We start from the raw sequence: 22,558 nt of genomic DNA on the forward strand, positions 1-22,558 counted from the left end.
GAGGGCTGCAGAACCTCTGCTATGGGGACAGGCTGAGGGAGTTGGGGTTGTTCAGCCTGGAGAAGAGAAGGCTGCAAAGAGACCTTAGAGCAGCCTGCCAAAATTGGAATGGGCTATAGGAGAGCTGGAGAGGGACTTTTGGCATAGGCATAGAGTGACAGGATGAGGAGTGGTGTCTTCAAGCTGGAAGAAGCTGGATAGAGGTGAGCCATGAGGAAGCAATTCTTGCTCATGAGACACTAGGACAGGCTGCCCAGAGTAGCTATGGTCAGAGGCAGACTGGATGGGGTCTTGAGCAACCTGGGCTAGCCAGCCCAGCTATGGACACTGGAACTAGATGATCCTGAAGGTCCCTTCCAACCCAAACTATTCCATGGTTCTATCAATGTGCAATTCAAATGAAATTTTGGTACTTTTGAAGTGTAGATTGAACAATTTAGGGGAAATTTTGAAGAAGTAATCCCAAAGAAATGAAATGCAAATGGAGAAGACTCCAGAGTTCCCCTCCAAGTACTGCACTTTGGATAGGAGTGATGCTAGTTTGTTCTGTGATCCTTTGTGTTCTCACCTGTTCTCTCTGTGTTGGACAGTTTAAATGGTGCTGGGAGAAGAGGTGATGATACTCACATTTTGATTTTGAAGTGGACACAAAGCAAAGGATTTCCCCACTTTTATCTTGTGATACCAAATGATGTGATTTGCATGCAATAAAGATAACCTAACAGAGGAATATACCTGTCAGAAAGAAACTTGAAATGCCATAAGAGCACTGCTACTTGGTCTGACATTTTCTGTGTTTCTTACAGCTTGGTAGTGAAATGGAAGCACAGAATGATCTGGATTTTGTTCAGCTGCTGGAAAAACAATACCAAGAAAGATTAGAAGAAGAAATAGCAAAGGTATTGTATCTGTTACTCTAAAATATGTTTTCATGCTGTAGTTTTAATTTCCTATTTCTAACACCTTGGAGAATTGCAGTGGTGGTGAATTGCTTCACAACTTCAACCAAATTAGACAAAGAGCAACCATACTTGACATGAGAACTTGTGTAGAAGGGAGAGACTTAGAGAGTGGAGTTCTTGCTACTTTGGGTTTCAAAGCTGATCGCTTGAAAAGATTTCACACTATTTTCTGCTCATATTTAATGATGCATTTCCAGCAAGGCCAAGAGTTGGGTCCTGCACTTGTGCCACAACAGCCCCATGGAGGCTCCAAGCTTCAGGCAGAATGGCTGGAAGCTGCCCAGCAGAGAAAGACCTGGGGGTGTTGGTCAACAGCTGGCTGAAGATGAGCCAGATTGTGCCCAGGTGGCCAAGAAGGGCAGCAGCATCCTGGCCTGGATCAGCACTGGTGTGAGCAGCAGGAGCAGGGCAGGATTGTGCCCTGCACTCAGCACTGCAGAGGTCACAGCTGGGGAGTGTGCTGGGGTCAGTTTCAGAAAGACATTTTGATGCTGGAATGGGTCCAGAGAAGAGCAAGGACACTGGGGAAGGGTCTGGAGAAGAGGCCTGGTGAGGAATAGCTGAAGGAGCTGGAGTTGTTTAGTGTGGAGAAGAAGAAGCTGAGGGCAGAGCTTATTGCTCTCTGCAGCAGCTTGAGGAGAGGCTGGAGTGAGGAGAAAGTTAGTCTCTTCTTCCTAGGAACAAGAGGAAATGGCTTCAGGTTGCCCCAGGGCAGGTTTAGGTTGGAGATGAGAAGAAACTTCTTGACTGAAAGGGTTCTCAGAGCCTGACAGAGGCTGCCCAGGGAGGTGGCTGAATGCCCACCCCTGGAGGTGTTTCCCAGAGGCAGAGGTGTGGTGCTAAGGGCTGTGGCTTGGCCCCAGCCTTGACAGAGTCAGAGAAGGGCTGGGCTGGACGATCTGAAAGGGCTTTTCCAACCAACACCTTTCAGTGGTTCTATGAAATCCAGCGTCTCTGCATTTTAGGACATGGCTGTTGATCAGGTGTCTCTGGTCCTTTACCTTTCTGTTTTCCTCTGCAAGAATAAACATAAGCACTCAAAGTTCAGAACTGTGATTCTATTTCTGATGGTCAGTGAGCCTTTTTCAGTGACTTGTGATGCTGTGGATCATGAACTAATGCAGACTTCTCCTGTGTGTCCAGGTGATTGTGTCCATGAGCATAGCGTTTGCCCGGCAGACTGAAGGGTCAAGAATTGCTGGGCAAAAGGAAGAGGCAGCACAAGCAGAGACTGGACATCAGCATGGAATGCATGTTGAAACTGGAAAGCAGCTTGGCAAAGAAGAGGTTGAGAGTCCTCTGAGAACATCAACAGACAAGGGCAGTGAGCAACAACTGAAAACACTCTGCAAGGAACTCAGTGAAGAGTCTGGTGAGATCAGCTCACTTGGGGAACAGCCTCACTCTAACAGCAAGCCTGGTTTGGTGTTGGGACAGGCCTCAAAGGGATTGCTGGTTTCTGAAGACCTTTTTGCTCTTGTCAGAGGGCTTCCAGTGGAAGAAACACTGGTGAGTGTTAACCCCCTTGCCAAACACCACGTCTTAGCCTTTCCAGTGGATTCACAGCTCATTTCAAGGAGAAAACTGCAAAGAAAATTATACTTCAGTATTTCCATTTCCCCTTCCCTTTCAAACCAGTGACAGCTTCAGACCTAAATTATCTGTGCTTCTTTGCTGTGTTCTGCCTGGTTGTTGCAGCATTGTGCTCTGCTGTGAGGAAAGGAGTATGGTTGAGTACTGTGTTCAGTTCTGGGCCCCCCAGTTTAGGAGGGACATTGAGATGCTTGAGCGTGTCCAGAGAAGGGCGACGAGGCTGGGGAGAGGCCTTGAGCACAGCCCTACGAGGAGAGGCTGAGGGAGCTGGGGTTGTTTAGCCTGGAGAAGAGGAGGCTCAGGGGTGACCTTATTGCTGTCTACAACTACCTGAGGGGTGGTTGAGGCCAGGAGCAGGTTGCTCTCTTCTCTCAGGTGGCCAGCACCAGAACAAGAGGACACAGCCTCAGGCTGTGCCAGGGGAGATTTAGGCTGGAGGTGAGGAGAAAGTTCTTCCCTGAGCGAGTCATTGGGCACTGGAATGGGCTGCCCGGGGAGGTGGTGGAGTCGCCGTCCCTGGAGCTGTTGAAGGCAAGGTTGGACGTGGCACTTGGTGCCATGGTCTGGCCTTGAGCCCTGTGGTAAAGAGTTGGACTTGATGATCTGTGAGGTCTCTTCCAACCCTGATATTACTGTGATACTGTTACCTCACAATCATTCCATTTCATGGATAAAGCTGTATTGCAGGCCAGAAACTGGCTATGGGCTTCTTGCAAGCTAGGTTACGTCCTGGGGTTGTACAAGGAACAGATTCAAAATAGCAGTTACAGAGTTGAGGTCTTGGTGATAAAGGAGCTGAACACAAGCATTGAATAGACATAAAAGACACCTTTAGCATTTCACAGGCTTGGATTGAGGGTAAGGTGAGTAAATAAGGTAACAGCCAAAATTGTGACTCCATGAGTTCATCCTGAAATAAATTTTATATTGCACTACATTTGGTGTTGGCTGAAGCAAAAATTGGCCTGTAAGCCAACCTGAAGGGGCCGCAGGACAGCTGGGGAAGGGGCTTGTGACAAAGGCTGGGAGAGACAGGATGAGGAACAATGGTTTTGAGCTGGGAGAGGGGAGATTGAGACTGGAGATGAGGAAGAAATTCTTGATAGTGAGCGTGGGAGGCACTGGCACAGGTTGCCCAGGGAGCTTTTGGATGCCCTTCCCCAAAGGTGTTCAAGGCCAGGCTGGATGAGGCCTTGAGCAAGCTGTGCTGGTGGGAGGTGTCCCTGCCCATGGCAGGGGAGTTGTAACTTAGATTATCTTGACAGTCCCTTCCAACCCAACCTGGTCCACGAATCTGTGATATGAGTCTAATTCTAAGCCTGGACCTTCCAGAAAGCAGGTAATATGCCCATGCTTTCGTGCTGCCTGCCTTAGGCTGTGGAAGTATCTTCTGAAATGGTTCTAAGTGTTTACCAGAAGCTGCCATGGAATAGCAAATGCTAAAACTCTGCTGACGTTTCAGCCCCACGGTCAGGTGCCTGTCGCAGACACAGAAGCATCAAGTCAGCTGCTGTTGTATGAGGAGCGTTTGGAGGACATGAGACAGGAGCTGGTACGGCAGTGCCAGGAGCATCAGCAGGCAACAGAATTGCTGAGGAAAGGACACATGCAGCAAATGGAGCGGCAGAAGGAAAATCAAGAGCAACTCCTAGCAGAGCTGGAGAATCTTAAAGTGCAATTAGCTGAGGTAATCTGGGGGTTGACTGCATTTGTTCATGGAGCTTGAAAAGGGACATCAGCAGGCAGATAGATGTTTATTTGTACTTGTATCTCTAATGTTGAGAGATACAGACTTGTCCAGTGTGCATGCACCTGCCCCTGTGTGCACACATCTCCATTGGAGTCAACAAGGCCTAGGGCTGGGTCCTGCACTAAAGCCACAAACAGCCCTCTGAAGGCTGGGGGCAGAGTGGCTGCAAACCACCCAGCACAGAAAGGCCTGAGAATGCTGTGTGACAGCAGCTGGAGATGAGCCAGGGGGTGCCCAGGTGGCCAAGAAGGGCACCAACAGCCTGGCCTGGATCGGCAGTGGTGTGGGCAGCAGGAGCAGGGCAGCATTGTGCCCTGCACTCAGCACTGCGGAGGCCACAGCTGGAGTGCTGGGGTCAGGTTTGAGGCCTCACTCCAAGAAGGGCATTGAGGAGCTGGAGCAAATCCAGAGAAGGGCAAGGAATCTGGGGAAGGGTCTGGACAACAGGGCTGGGGGGAGCAGCTGAGGGCCCTGGGAGTTGTTTAGTGTGAAGAGGAGGCTGAGGGCAGAGCTCATTGCTCTCTGCAGCTCCCTGAGAGGAGGCTGCAGCCAGCTGGGGTTGGGCTCTGCTCCCTGGGAACAAGTGACAGGAGGAGAGGAAATGGCTTCGAGTTGCCCCAAGGCAGGTTTAGGTTGGAGATGATTGAAATTCTTGACTGAAAGGGCTCTCAGAGTCTGGCGGGGGCTGCCCAGGTAGGTGGCTGAGTGCCCATGCCTGGAGGTGTTTCCAGAGGCTGAGCTGTGGTGCTGAGGGCCATGGCTCAGCCCCAGCCTTGGCAGACTTAAAAAATGGTTGGACTGAGCGTGAGCTTAAGGGACTTTTCCAGCCAAAACCACCCTGTGCTTCTATGACATTTCACCAACTTAAAGACAGTGTAAGACACCAGTATTTATTAGCTGTGTTTCACTTCAGAAAGTTTTCAGTGTCTTTGTAAGCATTTCGAGGTGCAAGCTGGCACTGCACTGTGGAAGACACGTAAGAAATCAGAAGTGACAGGGCTCCCTAATGCTCAGGAGGTTAAAAAAGTGTGTGTGCCTCTGAACCGCTTCTTTCCCAGCGTGTCTCGATGGAGAATGACAGCCTGGTTGCAGAGAGAGAGAGAATGCTTTTGGAAGAACTGGAATCATTGAGACGAGATCCTGCACCTGGAAGAGAGAGGCTTCTGTGTGAGTTACGGAACAGCAGCACACAGACACAGGTAAAGGTGGACTTTGACTTTCCTGGCGGGTGTGGCATGTAAACCCACTAGGATTCGTTTGCTGTTAGTCTTTTTATGTGCTGTGTTTTCCTAAAAGGTGTTGGGTACTGCTTGGACAGAGCAGGTTTAGGAATCAAGAGGTGGTCCTGGCCGATATAGTTTTTTACTTCAGGAAAGCAGAAGCCAGTTTAGCAGCTTCTTCCTACAGCTATTTGCTCAGGTGATGTCCCATTTCCATATTGCTGTAGCAACAGCAAAAGGACTATTTAATCAGCACAGCAAAGTCCTTTCTAATTGCCCTGCCCTGGACTTCCTGTTTGGCCTTTGTGTTTTCATTCTTTCATCCAGTGCAGAGGGTTTGTTGGCAGAGCACAGCTAATTGAGAGTTTAGATCGGCGTTCTGCTGCGCGGAGGAGGAGTGTGGCAGTTCTGGCATGACAGGCTTTCTGTCCTTTTTGTCTTTTCTTCCTCTGCAAAAACTTGCTCAGAATGAAAATGAGAGGCAGAGCAACGTGAAAGAGCAGATCTCTGAGGATGAAGATGGAGGAGGAAAGCCTGCTGAGACGCCTTCGGCTCTTCTTTCCAGAGAGAGGTGCTTACAGCTGTCAAGGAATCGCATTCCTTAAGAAAATGTTGAGAACTGTGTTCTCCTTGAGAGTTAATCACAGTTGTGAGCTGTATTCTGATGGTGGTAATGGTTTTTTTAATTCTGGGTAAAAGCAGCACTAAAATGCACACTTTAGATTAAAGAGTGTCTTGCTTTTTTGAAGCCCAGCGATGTCTTGGTGTAGAGACAAATCTCAGTCGGGCTGACACGCAGAATCGTGTCCCTCACTTAGGCACCTGTATTCACGTACCCTTCAGATACAGCTTTATCTGAATGTTTGGTAGTGCCTTTTGACTGCTCTCCAGCTCTCTTGGCCTGTGTAGATGAACAGCCTCTCTAACTGTACCGTGGAGGAGAGTGTATCAGGGTACCAGCCACTGTCAGCTTCTGTTTGCAGAGAAGTAGTAAATATAAGTACAAGCGTTAACAAGTAGCTTGGTGAAGGAGCTGACTGACAACACAGAGGTGCTGTTAGCGTTTCTAGATAATGGTGTGAAGTTCAGCTGTAGAAACAGAAGTCTTAACTTTGCCTACAAGGGTGTGTAGGGGCTGAAAGCCACCTCAAAAGGAGGGAGAATCAAAGGACTGATGAGTTTCTGTGCTGCAGGCTTGTTTTTCAGAAGGCCAATGAGAAACTCGTGAAGATACTTTTAGAAGTTGTGAAGACAACTGTGGCCATGGAGGAGACAATTGGTCGCCATGTGCTTGGGTTACTGGATCGGTCTGGGAAGGTCCAGCCTTCCAAACCAGTTGGATGGGACTCAGAGACAGAGGAGCCAGGGAAACCCTGCATCCGCCTGGGCTACGAGAAAGGTACTGCCTGGCTGCTGGCTGCTACAGATGAGCATTTGCAGGGGCTTGTGTGGTTAGAGAACTGCCTTTTAAAGTGACTTCTCATTTGAATGCCTGTGACATCTCTGTTTAAGAAACCAGATTTCAAGAGTTGTCTGGGTTGTGCCCCAAACCAGTCTTGACCCATGTCTAGGGTCCTGTTGCAATGCCTGTAACATGGGAATGGGATAGTGATTGAGAGGAGAAAAAGAAATGTGCTGCTGCTGGGGGAGGTGAAGAGAGAATGAAACAGCACTGTGTCAGCTTGCACCAACTTCACACCTCTTCTCTACATCTGGGGAACAGAACTGGTGTCAGAAGGTGTATCTCTAGTGTCACAGAATGGTGGGGTTCAGAAGGCACCTCTGGAGCTTATCAAGTCCAACTCTCCTAACAGAGCAGGTTCCATAGGGAGGTTGCTGGTGACTGGCCAGCTGGTGTGGGGAACAGCCTGCAATATATAAACTTGTGGACTTCCTTAGGCTCCTTAAGAGGGTGGTTGCATGAACACAGCCTCTTGGTAACAGTTCCAGGAAGTAACTACCAAATCTTGCCTTGCCCATCAACTGTTGGGAGGAGTGCTGGCTAGCATGAGCCTAAAGGAGCATTTGGATATCATACTTAATTGCTTGCCAATGTCCTAAGAATGCTCCCAGGCTGTATTCTGTTTCCTGGGACTGTCCTGGGATGGTGCCCACCCCTTTCTCTTTTGGGTGAAAGGTACCTGTGGTACAGAAGCTAGTGGAAGGATGTGTGGATTCCTCCTGGGCCTTAGGGGAGGTAAGGTGCAACAGAGAGTTCAGGCTAAGTCATCTGCTTTTGGCTGGAGCTGCTGTGAATGGGAAAAGATCTGGGAGTCAAACCACATTGATGAGAAAGAACAGATGGTAAATCAAGGTGAACTTTACCTCTTCCATGCAAAATGCAGATTGCTGAATATTGCTGATGGCCCTCTGGCTTCCAGTGTAGGTCGCAGTGAGCCCTGGGGCAAGTTGAGAAGGTTGTGTGGCTCGTTAGAGTACGCTGACTTCTCTCAGCTGGTTGCTCAAAAGGCTGGCTGTGGTGAGATGCGTGCAGCTGCGGGTGTAAGGACTTCTGTGCCTGTTTGCTGCTGCTGTTTCGTTCACAGCCAGAAAGGATGATCTTCCTTTTCTGCACAGTCACTCTATGTAACTTGAGGAAAATTCTTTCCTGAGAACTCCAACTTCTGACACTTTGCCCTTCCCTCTGAGTTCTAGATTGGATAACTTCTGGAGTTAACTTTTCATATTGGGCCAGGATTGAGATTGGGAACATTTTCTGCTACAGTGGAAGGCATTGTTCCTTCAGAATGAAGTGCTTTTGCCCTGTAATTCAGGGTGGGAAAGGGACAGAGGTTGCTTATATTATGGCAGTTCAGAGTAAGCATCTTCAGCTGCTGGGACCATTTTCCACACTCTCCTAGCTGGATGAGAAAAGGAGCTACGACCATGCTCACCTTCTCTGGAATCCTGAAGTAGTCCCACCAGCACAGCTTGCTCCCAGGCCTCATCGAGCCTGGCCATGAACACCTCCAGGGAGGGGGCATCCACAGCCTCCCTGGTCGGCCTGTGCCAGTATCTCCCCACCCTCACTGTCAAGGATTTCTTCTTCATCTCCAGTATCAATCTGCCCTCTCCCAGCTCAAAGCTACGGTCCCTTGTCCTGTCACTGCAAGTCCTTGTCAGAAGTCTCTCCAGCTCTTCCATAGCCCATTTCAAATCCTGGAAGGCTGCTCTAAGGCCACCCTGGAGCCTTCTCTTCTCGAGGCTGCACAGCCTCAACTCTCCCAGCCTATCAGAGGCTTTCCAGCCCTCTGATCATCTTGATGGCTTCCAATGGGCCTGCTCCAACAGTTCCAAGTCCTTCATGTAATGGGGGCTCCAGAGCTGGACACAAGACTGTAGGTGGGGTCTCAGCAGAGGAACATACCTGTTATTTTTCTAATGTTCCTTTTGGCATTCAGAAATTTTATGAAAGGAGGAGAAACCACTGTAAAGAAGCCACCTGGGCACGCCCAGGCTTGTCTCCAGACGCTGTCACCCAGCACCCTCAAGTCTTTCTCTGCTGGCCCAGGCCTGTAGTCTTAATGGGGTTGTTGTCACCCAAGTGCAGCACCCAGCACTTGGCCTTGTCACAAATTCTTAATCAGCCTGACTTATAGAGCATGTAGACAGTTATTTGGGCTCTTGCTTGGGTTATTAACTAATGCAGGGTTTTGCTTCCAGCACAGTGAGCAAAGTTCAGGTTTCAGTCATAAAATGCTGCATGGGAAGTGAGCAGCGTCTGAGCAAGGCAATCCAGGGAGGTTTTACGCCCAGAGATTCAGGGCACTCTCTTCAGGTTGAGTTGCCCATGAAACCCGATGTGCTGAGCTACAGACTGCACGGCAACGAAAGTCCTTCTCGACAGTTGGAGCTTGCCATTGATGGCCTGTTTAAGTTAGCAGCCCTACAGCATGCGCAGAATAGTTACAGGCTTTGTGTGCATTTTCTATGTCTTTTACCTTCTCCCAGCATATAGTAAAGTTTCTGTGTGCCAGGCTATCCTGCAGGTGACAGCTCTTGTACTTTCCTCATTTTTTATAGTTGTATTTCAGGTATCTTTTTCTGTCTTCCCTTATTTTTTTTCATGTGGAAACAGACGCTGGTTTGGGTTGGAAGATCATCTAGTTCCAGTTCCCTGCCACGGGGACAGGGACACCTCCCACTAGTGCAGGTTACTCAAGGCCTCATCCTGCCTGAACTTCAACAGCTCCAGGCTTGGAGCCTCTACAGCTGCTCTGAACAACCTGTCCCAGTGCCTCACCACCCTCGTGGACAGGAATTGCTTCCTCATGGCTCATCTAAGTCCAGCTTCTTTCAGTTTGACGTAGTCCCCCTTTCTCCTATCAATTCAGGCCTTTGTCAGACATCCCTCTCCAGCCCCTTCCAATCCTGGACGGCTGCTCTAAGGTCTCCCTGGAGCCTTCTCTTTTCCAGGCTGAACAACCCCAACTCTCCCAGCCTGTCCCCATTGCAGAGGTGCTCCAGTCCCCCATATCATCTGGATGGCCTCCTCTGGACCTGCTCAAGTAGTTCTGTAACTCTGTACCTCTTAAGAGTGGTTTATTCTATATTTCTCCAAAAGAAGCAGAAGCAAATTACCAAAGGACTGACATAAGCAAACCAGGAATTTAGAATCTTGTCTTATCTGTACCAAATTGTACAGTTTTGGTCAGTAGCAAGAAGTGATGACATGAGTGGTATTGTTGATGCAACAATTACATTCTGGGCCTGCCCAATAAAAGATAAACTTGGCAGAATCACTGTGGTTGCAAAAGACCTTTGAGATCACCAAGTCCAATTGTTGTCTGTCTAGAACAGACATCAGTGTTTGAAGTTTAAGACATCCAGAAATTTGCCAGATGCTGCAGCTTTGTGCAGTCATTTTGTGTAATGTTCATTTCTGTCTCTGCCATGCCCTCATTGTTGCACAGTCCAGCCCCACCTCTCAGGCCAATCATTTACTATGAAGTGTAAGGGTTGGAGGACATGAGCCATGGGTTCAGCCAGAGGAGGAGAGCAGGAAGGGTTCATGATTTGTACTCCATCAAGAGAGGATTAGATTGTGCAATAACTAACGTGTCATTGTTTTATCTTGTTTATAGCTGTGCTACTGTACTGTGGGCTTTTATTTGGGGAGATCTCTGAAGCTAAGCAGGGTCTCACCTGGTCAGTACTTAAGATGGGTGGCCTCCAGAGAGCATCAGGTGCTGCAGTAAGTGTGTTGATGGCTCAGCAGGGAACATGTTTTCCCTCAACTCAGTCTTCAACCAATACTTTGGTGCAGCATTTGGAAACTCATGCTGCTGGATGTCACATCTTCAAAGAAGGTCCTTTCTACTCTGAGGATATTAAAGCTTCTGTGTGAAAATGGACATTTTGAGACCTCTAGAGCCAAGCCACATTTGGGTGGTGAGAAATCAGAATGCTGTTGAATTTTAAACAAAGAAAAAGGCAAATCTGTTCATTTTGCAGCCTTCCTTATGCTGCAGGGGGTGGAACGTGAGGATGTTACGGAGAAGCTTTTACGCTGGACAAGCCCATTGCACTTGCTGGTGTGCTGGCAGACAGTGGCTGCAGCTGCTGCTAGGGTGGCTCGGCTGCAGTAGGTTGTGACTGAAGTTCCAAAGTACACAACTCAAAAGTGCTTTGAAATCCTGTGCAGATGAAAGGTGCCATGTGAATGTGGCATGAACGTGTGTGTTCCATTCATGCGTACACTGTGCTGGGTTTTTTCCCTTTGGAGTGTGCAAAGAGTCTGTGATGTTACAGCTCACATATCTAAAAGGAGATATGAAACAGTAATGATAGAACCAGAATGAAAAACGTTATTAACTGTATCTGCATTTGAGAAACTCTTAGCAAGGGCAAGCTAACAGTAAACAGAAGAGAGGTTTTCCAAATTAAAATCACTGGAGGTGAGTGTGTTGGGTATGGGTCCTAGATACAGCTACATCCGTAATGAAGTAAAAGTGATTAGCAGAATATTTGCAGGTGTAAAAGTGTAGTTGGTAAACCAGGTGGGGTAGTCACGTTGCAGCTTGTTAAAGCCTTAAAACCAGACCTGAAAACTAGGATTTGAATTTCTGGCTGGGTTTAAGCAGCATCAACACGAGGACTCCTCTTTCCAGCATTATTTGCAGGCCTGCTTAAGAGGCAAGAATAAGGAGATTATACCCAACAAAGAGTACTAACTGCGTTTTAAAAGGCAGTTTGTAAAACTGGCCTCGTTATCATTTGATTTACATGTCTGTAACTAAACAAGCAGTTCCGGTTCAGCTGTCACAATCCATGGAGTAACCAGGAACTTCACCCAGCGTTGCACCTGTGCTGTCAAACAGGTGTTGCCTGCTCTGATCTCGTGTAGACATATGACTGCTTCTCAAAAATAAGGGTCTTTTGGAGAAGACCTGAAGCAAACCCAGTGTGTAATTGTTTTACAGGCCCACCACACCAAACCGTTTTGTTCACCTCAAATATATGAATGTTTTAAACACGCAGCAACGGTGTTCACCTGCTGTGATCTGCTGTTCCACTTAATACACATTGCAGCAGTAGGTGACTGCTTCCTGCTGCAAGTCTGGGTTTAACACATCTCAGGAGTTAGCTTTCACTTGTCTCTTAAATACAGCCCTGAACCCGAAATATGGCAAAATAGCTGTTTTGGAGGTAATCATCTTAGTACCACGGGCAAGCTTTCTGTCTCAGACAGAATGGACAGTGCCCTTTATCTGAATCAGGGAGGTTGAGAGGGAGACAAGTGCCAGGTGTTCCCATTTACAGGGACAGCTGCAGGCCCTCTGCACTGTACTTGACTTGTTCAGATACCCATTTTAATCAATGTTCAGTTCTCTCATGATGAGTTTGGATGTTTCTTTGTTCTGGTCTGTTTGTCCTGGTCAGCTGCCTGACTTTGTGTGTGTCTTTCCTGTTCCTCACTTGAGCCTGTGCCTCTGAAGGCCTGCTCTAAACAGTTGCATGTTGGCGTACGCCGTTAACACAGCTGGTGAAACGGGGACTGGCAGGCTGGGGTGATTTGTACCTGGCTATGTTTTAGAGATGATCTTGCAAGTCAGTACTGCAAGTTTTTCACAGTAGTGAGAGCCAATGATAATAACAAAAGGCTGAAGGTGAACTTTAGGGCCCCAAGCAGCAGACCAAAGGGACTTCTGAAATACTCTTTGTTAGTATCTCCTTTTCTCTTCCCCTTCTGCTTGTTTTCAGTTAACACATCATGTATCTTGGTTGTGTAAGCTTTAGTATCCAGTATTTCCCTTTTATGTCAGATATTCTAATCATTTTCTGCCCTGTCTTTCAAAGTGTGTCTCTCATGTCCAGTTGTTCATGCTTTGAAATGCTAAGGGTCTGTGTGAAAAGGTGATTATTGTTTTTCCAGAGTCCTTTTCCTCATACTGTGGTAGTAGTATGGGAGATGATGATATTGACATGTGGTCAGGAGCAATCGATGAAGGACTGCTGAGCCACCATCTTGCAGAAAGTGTCATGGAAGTAGATCCTGAGAAGGAAGAACTGCTTCTGAACATTAGTTCTCGACTACAAGCAGCTGTTGGAAAGCTTCTGGAAGCTATCAGTGAAACTTCAAATCAGGTAGAGTCACCCAAGAGTGAAGTGTTTGGAAATTTGTGTCTTGTTTATATTTTTTTCTTTATTTTTCTCATTAATTTGCTTTTTAGATAGGACATGAACTAAAATTTCTTTCCTGCAAGAGTGGTCAGACAATGGAACAGGATACTGAGGGAGGTGGTGGAGTCACCAGCCCTGCATGTGTTTAAAAAAGGTGTAGGCATGAAATATGAAGACCTGGTTTGATGGTTGTGTGAATCTGGTGGCTCGACTTACCTCAGTGATCTTTTCCAGCCAAGACGATTCTATGATTCTTCAAGCCTAAAACCTGAGAGCTCATTTTGAAAGCTGAAACAATACTTTAAATGCCTTCTCCCAAGGAAGCCTGCTCAGGACAATTTCATCGAGGTATTTAGAATTGTGTTAGAAATCTGCTTGGGGCTGCAGAATTTGGATATGTTTATCCCTTCAGAGTGCTTTCATTGCTCACATGGGTCACCTGCATCCTGCTGCAATCCAGAGATGAGACAGAAGGTGTCAGGCCACACTGACCTGGCCTCTTGCGAAGAGGAAGGATTAAGGGGAACCATTCCCAGTTCTCTTGACAAACACTGCTATTAATTGACTGCCCAAAGAAGTGGAGCTCTCCTACTGTCTCCTCCAGCTAGGATCTAAACATGGCCAGCTGAGCACAGATCCACCTGGCTGGCAGAGTAACCTGCATGCAGCTCTCTGGTATTTGAGGTATGTGATTCAGGAGAGCCTCCAAACAGAGGCATCTGTGGGCACTCCTGTTTGCAGTTGGGGTGCTTCGTATTTCAGGATGTCAGCTGCTCTCTGGAGCAGCTCCCACGGAATGGGAGCTCAATACCTAGCTCAGTTCACAGCATGCTGCATATTTCATCTGCTTTACTTTTAGGTACCAGAGTAAATTGTCTCTAGCTCACAAGGTTTTTTAAGCCCTCTTAAGAATGCTGTCTTCAGTCAACTATTTACAGCTAGAATTTAAAAGGCTCACTACGCTCTGCACCCATCAGTAGTTAGCCTAGAAACCATGCTACTTAAAAAGCCATTGCTTTCTTGTCTCTAGATGTAAAATGTGCAAATGAGTCATAGCTACTAAAAATGAAGAGAAAAAAATCTGATGATGAAAGCACTATGAAAATTCAGCTGATCCTCAAAAAATGGAAGTATTTGCTTCTCAGAAATACTCAAACTTGAGGTTGATACTTAATCTTTTCTAAAAAGAAGCTGCTGAATGACTAACCGGTGACTGAAATGGAAAGCAGTGTGAATACCGACTCGGCTGGCAGCCCTCTGCCTCCTCCAGTGAGTAGTCTGCTGGGTCTTGTAAGGAGTGTTGGAGTGTTCTGCCCTCGGTGTGTTTGCAGGCTTACTCTGAGCAGCTCCCTTCTTTTGAAGCATGAGCTCAATGAAAAAGAGAGGTTTAGCTTTTGGAGGCCTTGTTTCCAGCTTAAAGGTCTAGCGTTGCAGAATAACAAAAAGGGTGCGCAGATACTTTAACGTGCAGAGTAATAGTAAGGCAGTTGTAGGAAACCTTGCATTTAAAGAGATGATACAGAGGAGGCAAAGCAAAGCCAAAGTTTTGTAGTGATGAAGAATCCATGCAGTGTTCATCAAATTCTCTTCAATTATTGGTTCCTCTTGGTGCTTCTTTTTCCTGAAGACTTCCTGCTGATCTTTAAGTGCAGTGGGTTTATACCTATCTCTAAACTCTTCTGTGACTGGTATTTCTGCAGCAGGTTTTTACTTTCCATACCAGTGGAGGTATCTGGTGTGTTCTGAGCAGCCTTGTTGTCCATTGACACAGAAGGTTTAGTTTTCCTTTTTAGCTTCACAGCTGGGACCTTGCAAGTACCTACAACAGAGCTGTGTTGTGCCTTTTTTTCCACTGACATAGATTGTGCTGTGTGGATTTATCACAATCTCAGCATGGTGGGGGTTGGAAGGGAAATCATCAATTCCATCTCCCTGCTTTAATTTTTCTATTCTACCATATTTGATAATCTTAACCTAATTACAGGCAGAAGTGATCTCGACCTTTCCTCTTCATCAGTTGTGTTGTGCACATAGATAGGTGAAAGGGAGAAACCTGGCAGAACCTTCACAGCAACACCTTGAGACCTGTCTGAACACACACTTTAAGACCTGAGGAGCAGTTTGAATCTTTACAGGCAAAGCATGTAGTGGGTGTGTTGATTCAAATTCCACCTGCCAGTGATGTGTGTAGGTAAATAAATCAAGCCACTCCCCTGATCTCTTTCACTTGGGAGATACTAGCAGGAAACCTTTAAACTAGCAGAGCTGGAGAAAGTTCTTCCTGTTGAGTTAACTCCAAGAAGGAAGGCAAATAACGACAGCTCTCTACTTTTCTTTTGTTTGCCATAGTGGAGATGGAAAACCCTTTTTAGTGTCCTGCTTGCTTGCCCATCTGCTGCAGCCTGCCTGGGCAGGCAGAGCGCAGTAATGCTTGGAAATGACCGACCAGCTGCGACTGCTCTTTCACGTTCAACTTCTCTAAAAAGGACGTTTGCAGGATCAAGCAAAGGGGTTTTTGCACCTGTCTCTGCTCTGGATGAATCCGCTCCTGAATGGCTCTGCTTGAGGATGTGATCTGAGACTTCCTGCTGGTTCTGAGCAGCTTTGTCACCGACAGTGTTGCTCTGTCTTCAGACTGCTAAATGTTGCAAACGCCTGTTAGCGATTTCTAGAGCTGGCTTAGCTGGTGTGATAACTTGAGAAGACAGCCCCAGCTCTGCTGGTCGGGATGGATTCCTACCGCACCTACTGGGCATCTCATCTCTTCAGCGGTCTGTGGGCTGAAGGGCAAGAAGAAGGCACATGCGAGGTTGAATCTCGTGTGCCCTTGCCATATCCTTTTCCTTTCCCTGAACACTTGGATGATGACAATTCTGTCATTGTAAACACTTCCATTTTTCACCTCCGCCACAAAACAAATGGGCACATTTTGAAAGTTGTGTCTAAAATCTCCTTGCCTACACCTCCTTACTCAGTAAGTATCAAGGGTTTTTAAAAGAAATTGTATTTAAGACCAGCTGAGCTGCAGTGAAAAATGAAATTAGCTTGTTGCTGTGTAATGCTGACAGCCTCCTTTTCCCAGGCAGTTTCTAACGGGCACTGAGGAGGCCTTGGTTGTACACTTTTGTGTGTTAATTTCTAACCAAAGGAATACAGCAGACACAGCAAAACACTGAACCACAGACTTGAGATCTCACTGTAAAGCACCTTAGCGTTACTTATTAGACATTTATGTGAATAATTTACAGTAGGAGGAGGGAGCTGCGGTCAGGTAAAATTATTCCTTGGTGTCTTCCGTGCACTGACTAGTAACATGAGCTAGCACAAAGCCTGCTGGTGGCTTGCAGTGAGCCCAAGGAGAAATTTTTCTTCTTGTAAAATCATCTTCATGTTTCTTTTTTGGTGATACTTTCAATAACACCTGGAGTTGTTACTGCTGAAAAGTGCTGGAGAATGATTTTTGTTTGGGGTTTTAGTTGGAGTATTTCAGTCACGTTTAGGGTTGTTTGTGTACAGTAAACCTGTCTTTTTCTCCTCTCTGTATGTGTTTTTTGTTCAGCACTCGAAGACTAAAGTCAGAATACTCTGATTTTGAAAATACCTCAAAACACTGCAATTATTCAGCTGCCCTATTTGTAGCTTTGACTCCACCCAAAACAAAGAGCTTCTGTTAATGATGTCCACCTACAAAGGAGTGCTGTAGGGAAGAAATCAAGTACTGAAATTCAGTCACATATCAAAGGGAATGTATCCATTTTTCAGGCATCCTTCTCACAGTGGCATTTTTTCTCCATGGATAATTCTGCCTCAATGTTCTGTGAAACTCATATTTCTGAGCTCTTAAATCATACTTCTGAGAGCTTAGCTGGAGATGCTGAGAATGCTTTTGTTTTTTGAAGACATGAAGGGAAATGCTATGCTTACAGAAAACGCAGCAAAGCCACAGATGCTACTGTCTCACAAACATCTGCCAGTATCCATGATCTGAAAAGGGGAGCAGGAACCAAGTGGTTTTTCCTTTTCTGATGTTCTTGTTTTGACTAATTTGCCCTATTTTGAATACAAACCACACAGAGAACTCAAGCCTGTTTCAGCTCTGACAGTTTGTGTTTGTGTCCCTGGAGGAGGTGGCCGTAGCTTGTAAATCTTAACGGTTGAGAAGTGGAGGCCTTTTTGGTGGCTGACTCCAGGTTGCTGTTATCTTGGGTTGGTTTTGTGTAATCAAAGCTGTCGATGCTGGAATATTGGTCCTTGGTCACTACTTTGCTTTTGTAATTCTGATTTTAATGTCTTTTGAAATGACCACTTTGGGTGTGTCTAAACTGGGCAGCAAGTGTAGAGCTTTAAGGATTTCAGTCCTGGCTTCCTAGGAGTTCAGGATACTGAGACTGTGTTCCATCTCTGGCAGCACACTTGAAATATTAACCCTTCAGACAAGCAGAGAAGAAGGAAAGAATCCTTACTAAATCTGCTAGGTGGGCACAGCTGGAAAAAACATTGCTTGCCTGCAAAGTGAGGTGTATCCAAAACTCAGATTTTCCTGGTGTTGTCACTTGTTATCATCTTCAGGAGAAAAGTTGCTCAGGCACCACTTGTGGCAATTTCTGTTCAAGCTTCTTCCAGTTTCATGCAATGATGTTCAGCCCTTCAAGGGATGTGGTGGGTGATAGCCTCCTTCTGTTCAATCCAACCCCCCTGTGTAAATAAAGGTGACTCTTATGTCAATTCATAAAGCAAGATTAACTGGAACAAAGACATGGGTTTAGCCAGGTGGCTCCTTGACTTTGCCCTGCTGACAAAACTCATTTGCTTAGACTTCTGTGTTGAGCCAAACTTCTGTTGTTGTCTCCGAAGTGTGTCTTCAGTAAAGATCCTATCTAAGGGAGGTGGAGTAGGCCCTATGCCTGGAGACGTTGTTCGCGGTCAGGCTTGATGGGGCTCTGAGCAGCCTGATTAGCTGGGGACGTCCCTGCTCACTGCAGTGGAGGTGGATTAGATGACTTTAAAGATCCCTTCCAACCCAACACATTCTGTGAGTAAGTTATGAGAGCCTTGTCCTCACGCTGTAAAGCAATAGTTCCCTACATAGAATCATAGAATTGTTTTGACTGGAAAAGACCATCAGGCCAGCACCACTGTGGCCATTACACCATGTCCCTGAGTGCCACAGCCATGTGTTTCTGGAACACCTCAAGGCATAAGGACTCCACCACCTCTTTGGGCAGCCTTGTGCCAATCCCTGACCACTCTTGCAGAAAAGAAATTTTTCTTGATATCCAGCCAAAAGCTCCCCGGCACAGTATCAGCCCACGGTAGGAATGATAGCTTTGGTTTGCCTAACTTCTGTGCTTTTATTTCTTTCCTGAGGTAGCTTGAACATGCCAAAATTGCTCAGACAGAACTCATGCGAGAGTCATTCAAAAAGCAACAAGAGGCCACAGAATTTCTCAGGTATCAGGAAGAACTACAAGAACGTCTGAATGAAGAAATCAGAGCCAGAGAACAGCTGGCTTTGGAGCTTAGTAAAGCTGAAGGTGAGATTTCTGAAGAGCTGTTGAACTTTGTCCTCACTTAGAATCATGGAATCATTGAGGGTGGAAAAGCCCTCTAAGATCACTGAGTCCAGCCATCAGCCCAACTCCACCCTGTCCCCAAGTGCCATGCCCACATGTTTGTGGAACCCCTCCAGGGATGGGGACTCCACCACCTCTCTTGGCCCGCCTGGCCACTCTTGCAGCAAAGACATTCTTCCTAATATCACTTACCTCTTAATTCAGTAAGGAAATTGCAAACTGCATCAATTTCTTTGCAAACATCAGAATGTTATCAGACTTGCAGATAGTTCTGGACAAGGGCACCTCTAGAAGCTCCTGGTTCGCTGTCTGCCTTACTAAAACCAGCAGGTTGGATACTTGTCATTGTCCCCCAGATGAGTTTGTGTCATCACAGCACTTCTGTCTGCAGGGGCAAGCTTGACTGCTCACAGCTGAGCGTCACAGAGGTGAAGATTTGAGCCTTCAGTTAGATGCAGGTTGCTATCGTGTGGGAATTTGATTCAGTTCAGTCTTCTGCGGGAATCTGGCACGTTTGTCCTTAACTGCTTTAATGCTTGGCAGTTCCTGAATTAATCAAATTGCTCTTTTTTTCTGTGAACTTCCGATATTAGTGCCCTGATGGAAGAGACCTAGAGGTCATTTAGTCCAACCTCACCTTTTTGGAGTTGCTGTAACAAAAAAAACACTGTCTAACTTTTCATTGCCTTTCTTCTGCTCACTGAGCTGAGCTGTGAACACTCTGACAACGCCAACCTCCATTCTCCTACCAGATTCCTTAGGTGTGCAGAACGTTGTCTTGGGTCATTACCCATCTGAGGGTAGCCTGCATTCTCCTGAGACAAAAGGTGTCATTGATGATAATTCCTTTCTTAGCACAAAAGCTGCTGCGCTTGAGACGTTTTCAGACCTCCAGCGTTGTAGGGGTGTCAGGGTGTCAGATCCAGCCTGCCTGATGTGCTGAAGAGCTAATGCCAGCTGGGTCACTGAACTCTGACAACTTGCATTACATCTCTGAAAAAAAAAAAAAGACAGCAGTAAATGGACAAGATGTGATCTTAGCCTGCTGCTTTGGGGTTCTTGCATTTTGGCAGGAATGTGCCCTCCATTTCACCTGGGGATGCCCTGAGCTTGCTGTCTGTGAAGTACTCATTGTGAGCAGCAGCTGATCAGGATGTGCTGTATCAGGTACAGCATGGCCAGCAGGACCAGGGAAGTGATTCTCATAGAATCATGGAGTGGTTTAGGTTAGAAGGGGCCTTCAAGGTCATCAAGCCCCAACCCCCTGCCGTGAGCAGGGACACCTTCCACCAGCACAGCTTGCTCCAGACCTCATCCAGGTTGGCCTTGAACACCTCCAGGAAGGCAGCATCCGCAGCCTTCCTGGGCAACCTGTGACAGTGTCTGCCCAGCCTCTCTAATTCCTTCCTAATCTCCAGTTTCAGTCTGCCCTTCTCAAGCTTCAGTCCACTCCCTCTTGTTCAATTACAAGAAGCCCTTCCCAGCTTTCTTGTAGGCCTCCTACACTCAGCACTGGAGAGGCCACACCAGGAGTGCTGGGCTCAGTTTTGGGCCCTCACTCCAAGAAGGATGTTGAGAGGCTGGAGCAGGTCTAGAGGAGGGCAAAGAAGCTGGGGAAGGGTCTGGAGAAGATGGCTGGGGAAGAGCAGCGGTGGGAGCTGTGGGTGTTTATCCTGGACTTCACTGTGCAAAAAGATCCAGATTGTTCTTTGTTGTGTCTTAACTCTGCCCCAACCTTGCTATTCCCCAGGCCTCATTGATGGTTACACAGATGAAAAAGCATTTCTGGAAAAACAGCTCCAGGAAAAGATGGATGTAGTTGACCATCTTGAGCGAGAACTGCTGTGTACAGGTAACAAATTGCAGGAGTTAGAGGCTGAACAGCAGCAGGTCCAGGAGGAAAAGGAGTTACTCTCCAGACAGAAGGATGCCATGAGAGCAGGCGTGGGGCCCGTAGAGCAGCGTATGTATTCCTCACAATCTTTCTATGAGATTTTCTTTTGCCTTCAATTAAGATACTGAATAATCTTGCTGAAGGGTTTTCTCCCCCCTCTCTCTGATCATTAAAAATATCCCAGGGTAAAATGCTGTGTTTTCATACCTAGTGTTAGCAGGATGACTCTTCTTGATATGTAACCAGACAAAGGCTGAGTTTCCAGAAGTGTTGAGCAGTCACATTTGATGCCTCTGAAAATCTGCTTGTAGTTAGATTATTGCTGGAGGTACCTTGAAGTTAGCAACTGTGGATAAAAATGTCAGTCTAAAAACCTTCCAGATATACTTTCAGTGGGACTAGCAGGCATAGCTACCAGAACATGACTGAGCTACACATAATGAGCGTACTTATTCTAGACACAGAAGACACTGTTTCCTAACAAACTTCCTCTTGGGAAGAAAAGTTGGATGATAAGAAAAGGCAGCTAGCTATCTGCCAGTGGTGAGGACAACTCCAGATAAATACCACGTCAAGGTCATCTAACTACTTGTTTACTGAAAACCCCCAACATTTGCCTTCAGGAGTAAATGACAGAATGGGTGGTGTTAGAAGGGACCTTCAAGATCACCTAAGTTCCAAGCCCCCTGCCCTGGGCAGAGACACCTCCCACTAGACCATGATGCACAAGGCCTGCTGATCAAAGATTGCAGCACCTGCAGTGTCAATTTGACTTAGTTTCTGAGCTAGGAGGTTAATTTTATTTGGTTTCTAAAAGTTGATGGCAATTTATAATGTTAATGTTTTTATAAGCTACACATCTTGGTGTATGTTTGCTATTTCCTGCATCCATCTTGTGGAACAAGGAAATGTTAAGCTTTTTACTTTACATCTAGAACTCCAGTTTGGTTATTTCTTGTATGTTTAGGTTTCTATGAATGTCAAAGTTCTTCTCATGCATAACACCTGTAAGGCTAAAGAAGTTTGTAGAGGTACGCGTAGGTACTCCTGTCATGCACACCAGAGTAACCACATTCCCTGAGCTGTGCCGACAGCGTTGTCATTAAATGCGACATCTACCTGTGCCTTCATTTTCTCTCACGTTGTTGCACCACAAGAAAACTGGAGCTGGCATGTGAATTACTTTGCTTCTTTTTGTTTTCTCTCTCTCTATTCTCCTAGGCCTAGTAGATGCTGCAGTCGATGCAGCTTCCCAAGCAGGTGTGTTTGTACGTTGCATGGCCAACCTGTAACTGGGTGGAAGACTGACATTGTGCTGACCATTGTTAATCAGGAGGTTTTTGGGCTTTTGGCTTACTGACTGACTCAATCCTTGCTGGCCTGCAGCTTTGATGTGTTTCATACTCAGGTGTACATTTCACTAACAACATTTCTTATCGTTTCCGAGTGCTGGAAGCAAATTCATCAATAACCATCATCTTATGCGCCTGTGAACTGCAGATACTTAGATGCTGTTGGAAGGATGTTTTATAGCCTTTCTTCCCCTCTTCTATTTCCAAATAGAGCCGAGTCACTATGCTAACTCTAAACTCTGTGGTTTTGGTACATAACAACTACCTAGACCTGAGAATTGGTCTGGTCTGATGTAAGATGATGGTGCCTGGAGGGTCTTTCTGCTCTATTCCAAGTAAATTGTATTGTTTCTGTCTAAATACCAATCGTGTTTTCAAGATTCTCCCAATGTAACTGCACTTGACAGTTTGGATCTTGCCTGAAGGGATTGGTATGGTTAGTCAATGTGTACTTCAGTGGGCTGTGGCTTAAGAGTCTTGGTAGAGTGGTTGGGGCCTTTACTATATGTGCTTGCCAACTTTTTGATGAGGATTCAGTATCTGGCATCCACGCAGTCACTGTGGTTTTACACAGCTTCAGTTACAGGTAAT

At 46.5% G+C, this 22,558-nt stretch overlaps 1 protein-coding gene across 1 annotated transcript in view; it reads left to right on the plus strand.

The window, feature by feature from the left end:
• The window catches only part of AKAP9 (A-kinase anchoring protein 9), a 102,267-nt gene that overhangs the window by 44,708 nt on the left and 35,001 nt on the right, over positions 1-22,558 (plus strand). The window contains 9 exon segments of the mRNA XM_064166940.1: positions 807-899; positions 2,106-2,471; positions 4,018-4,242; positions 5,364-5,504; positions 5,993-6,096; positions 6,719-6,924; positions 12,901-13,112; positions 18,520-18,682; positions 20,472-20,684. Coding sequence (XP_064023010.1) covers positions 807-899; positions 2,106-2,471; positions 4,018-4,242; positions 5,364-5,504; positions 5,993-6,096; positions 6,719-6,924; positions 12,901-13,112; positions 18,520-18,682; positions 20,472-20,684 — 1,723 coding nt within the window.

The sequence above is a fragment of the Pogoniulus pusillus genome, chromosome 28 (assembly GCF_015220805.1).
Source record: "Pogoniulus pusillus isolate bPogPus1 chromosome 28, bPogPus1.pri, whole genome shotgun sequence".
NCBI lineage: Eukaryota > Metazoa > Chordata > Aves > Piciformes > Lybiidae > Pogoniulus > Pogoniulus pusillus.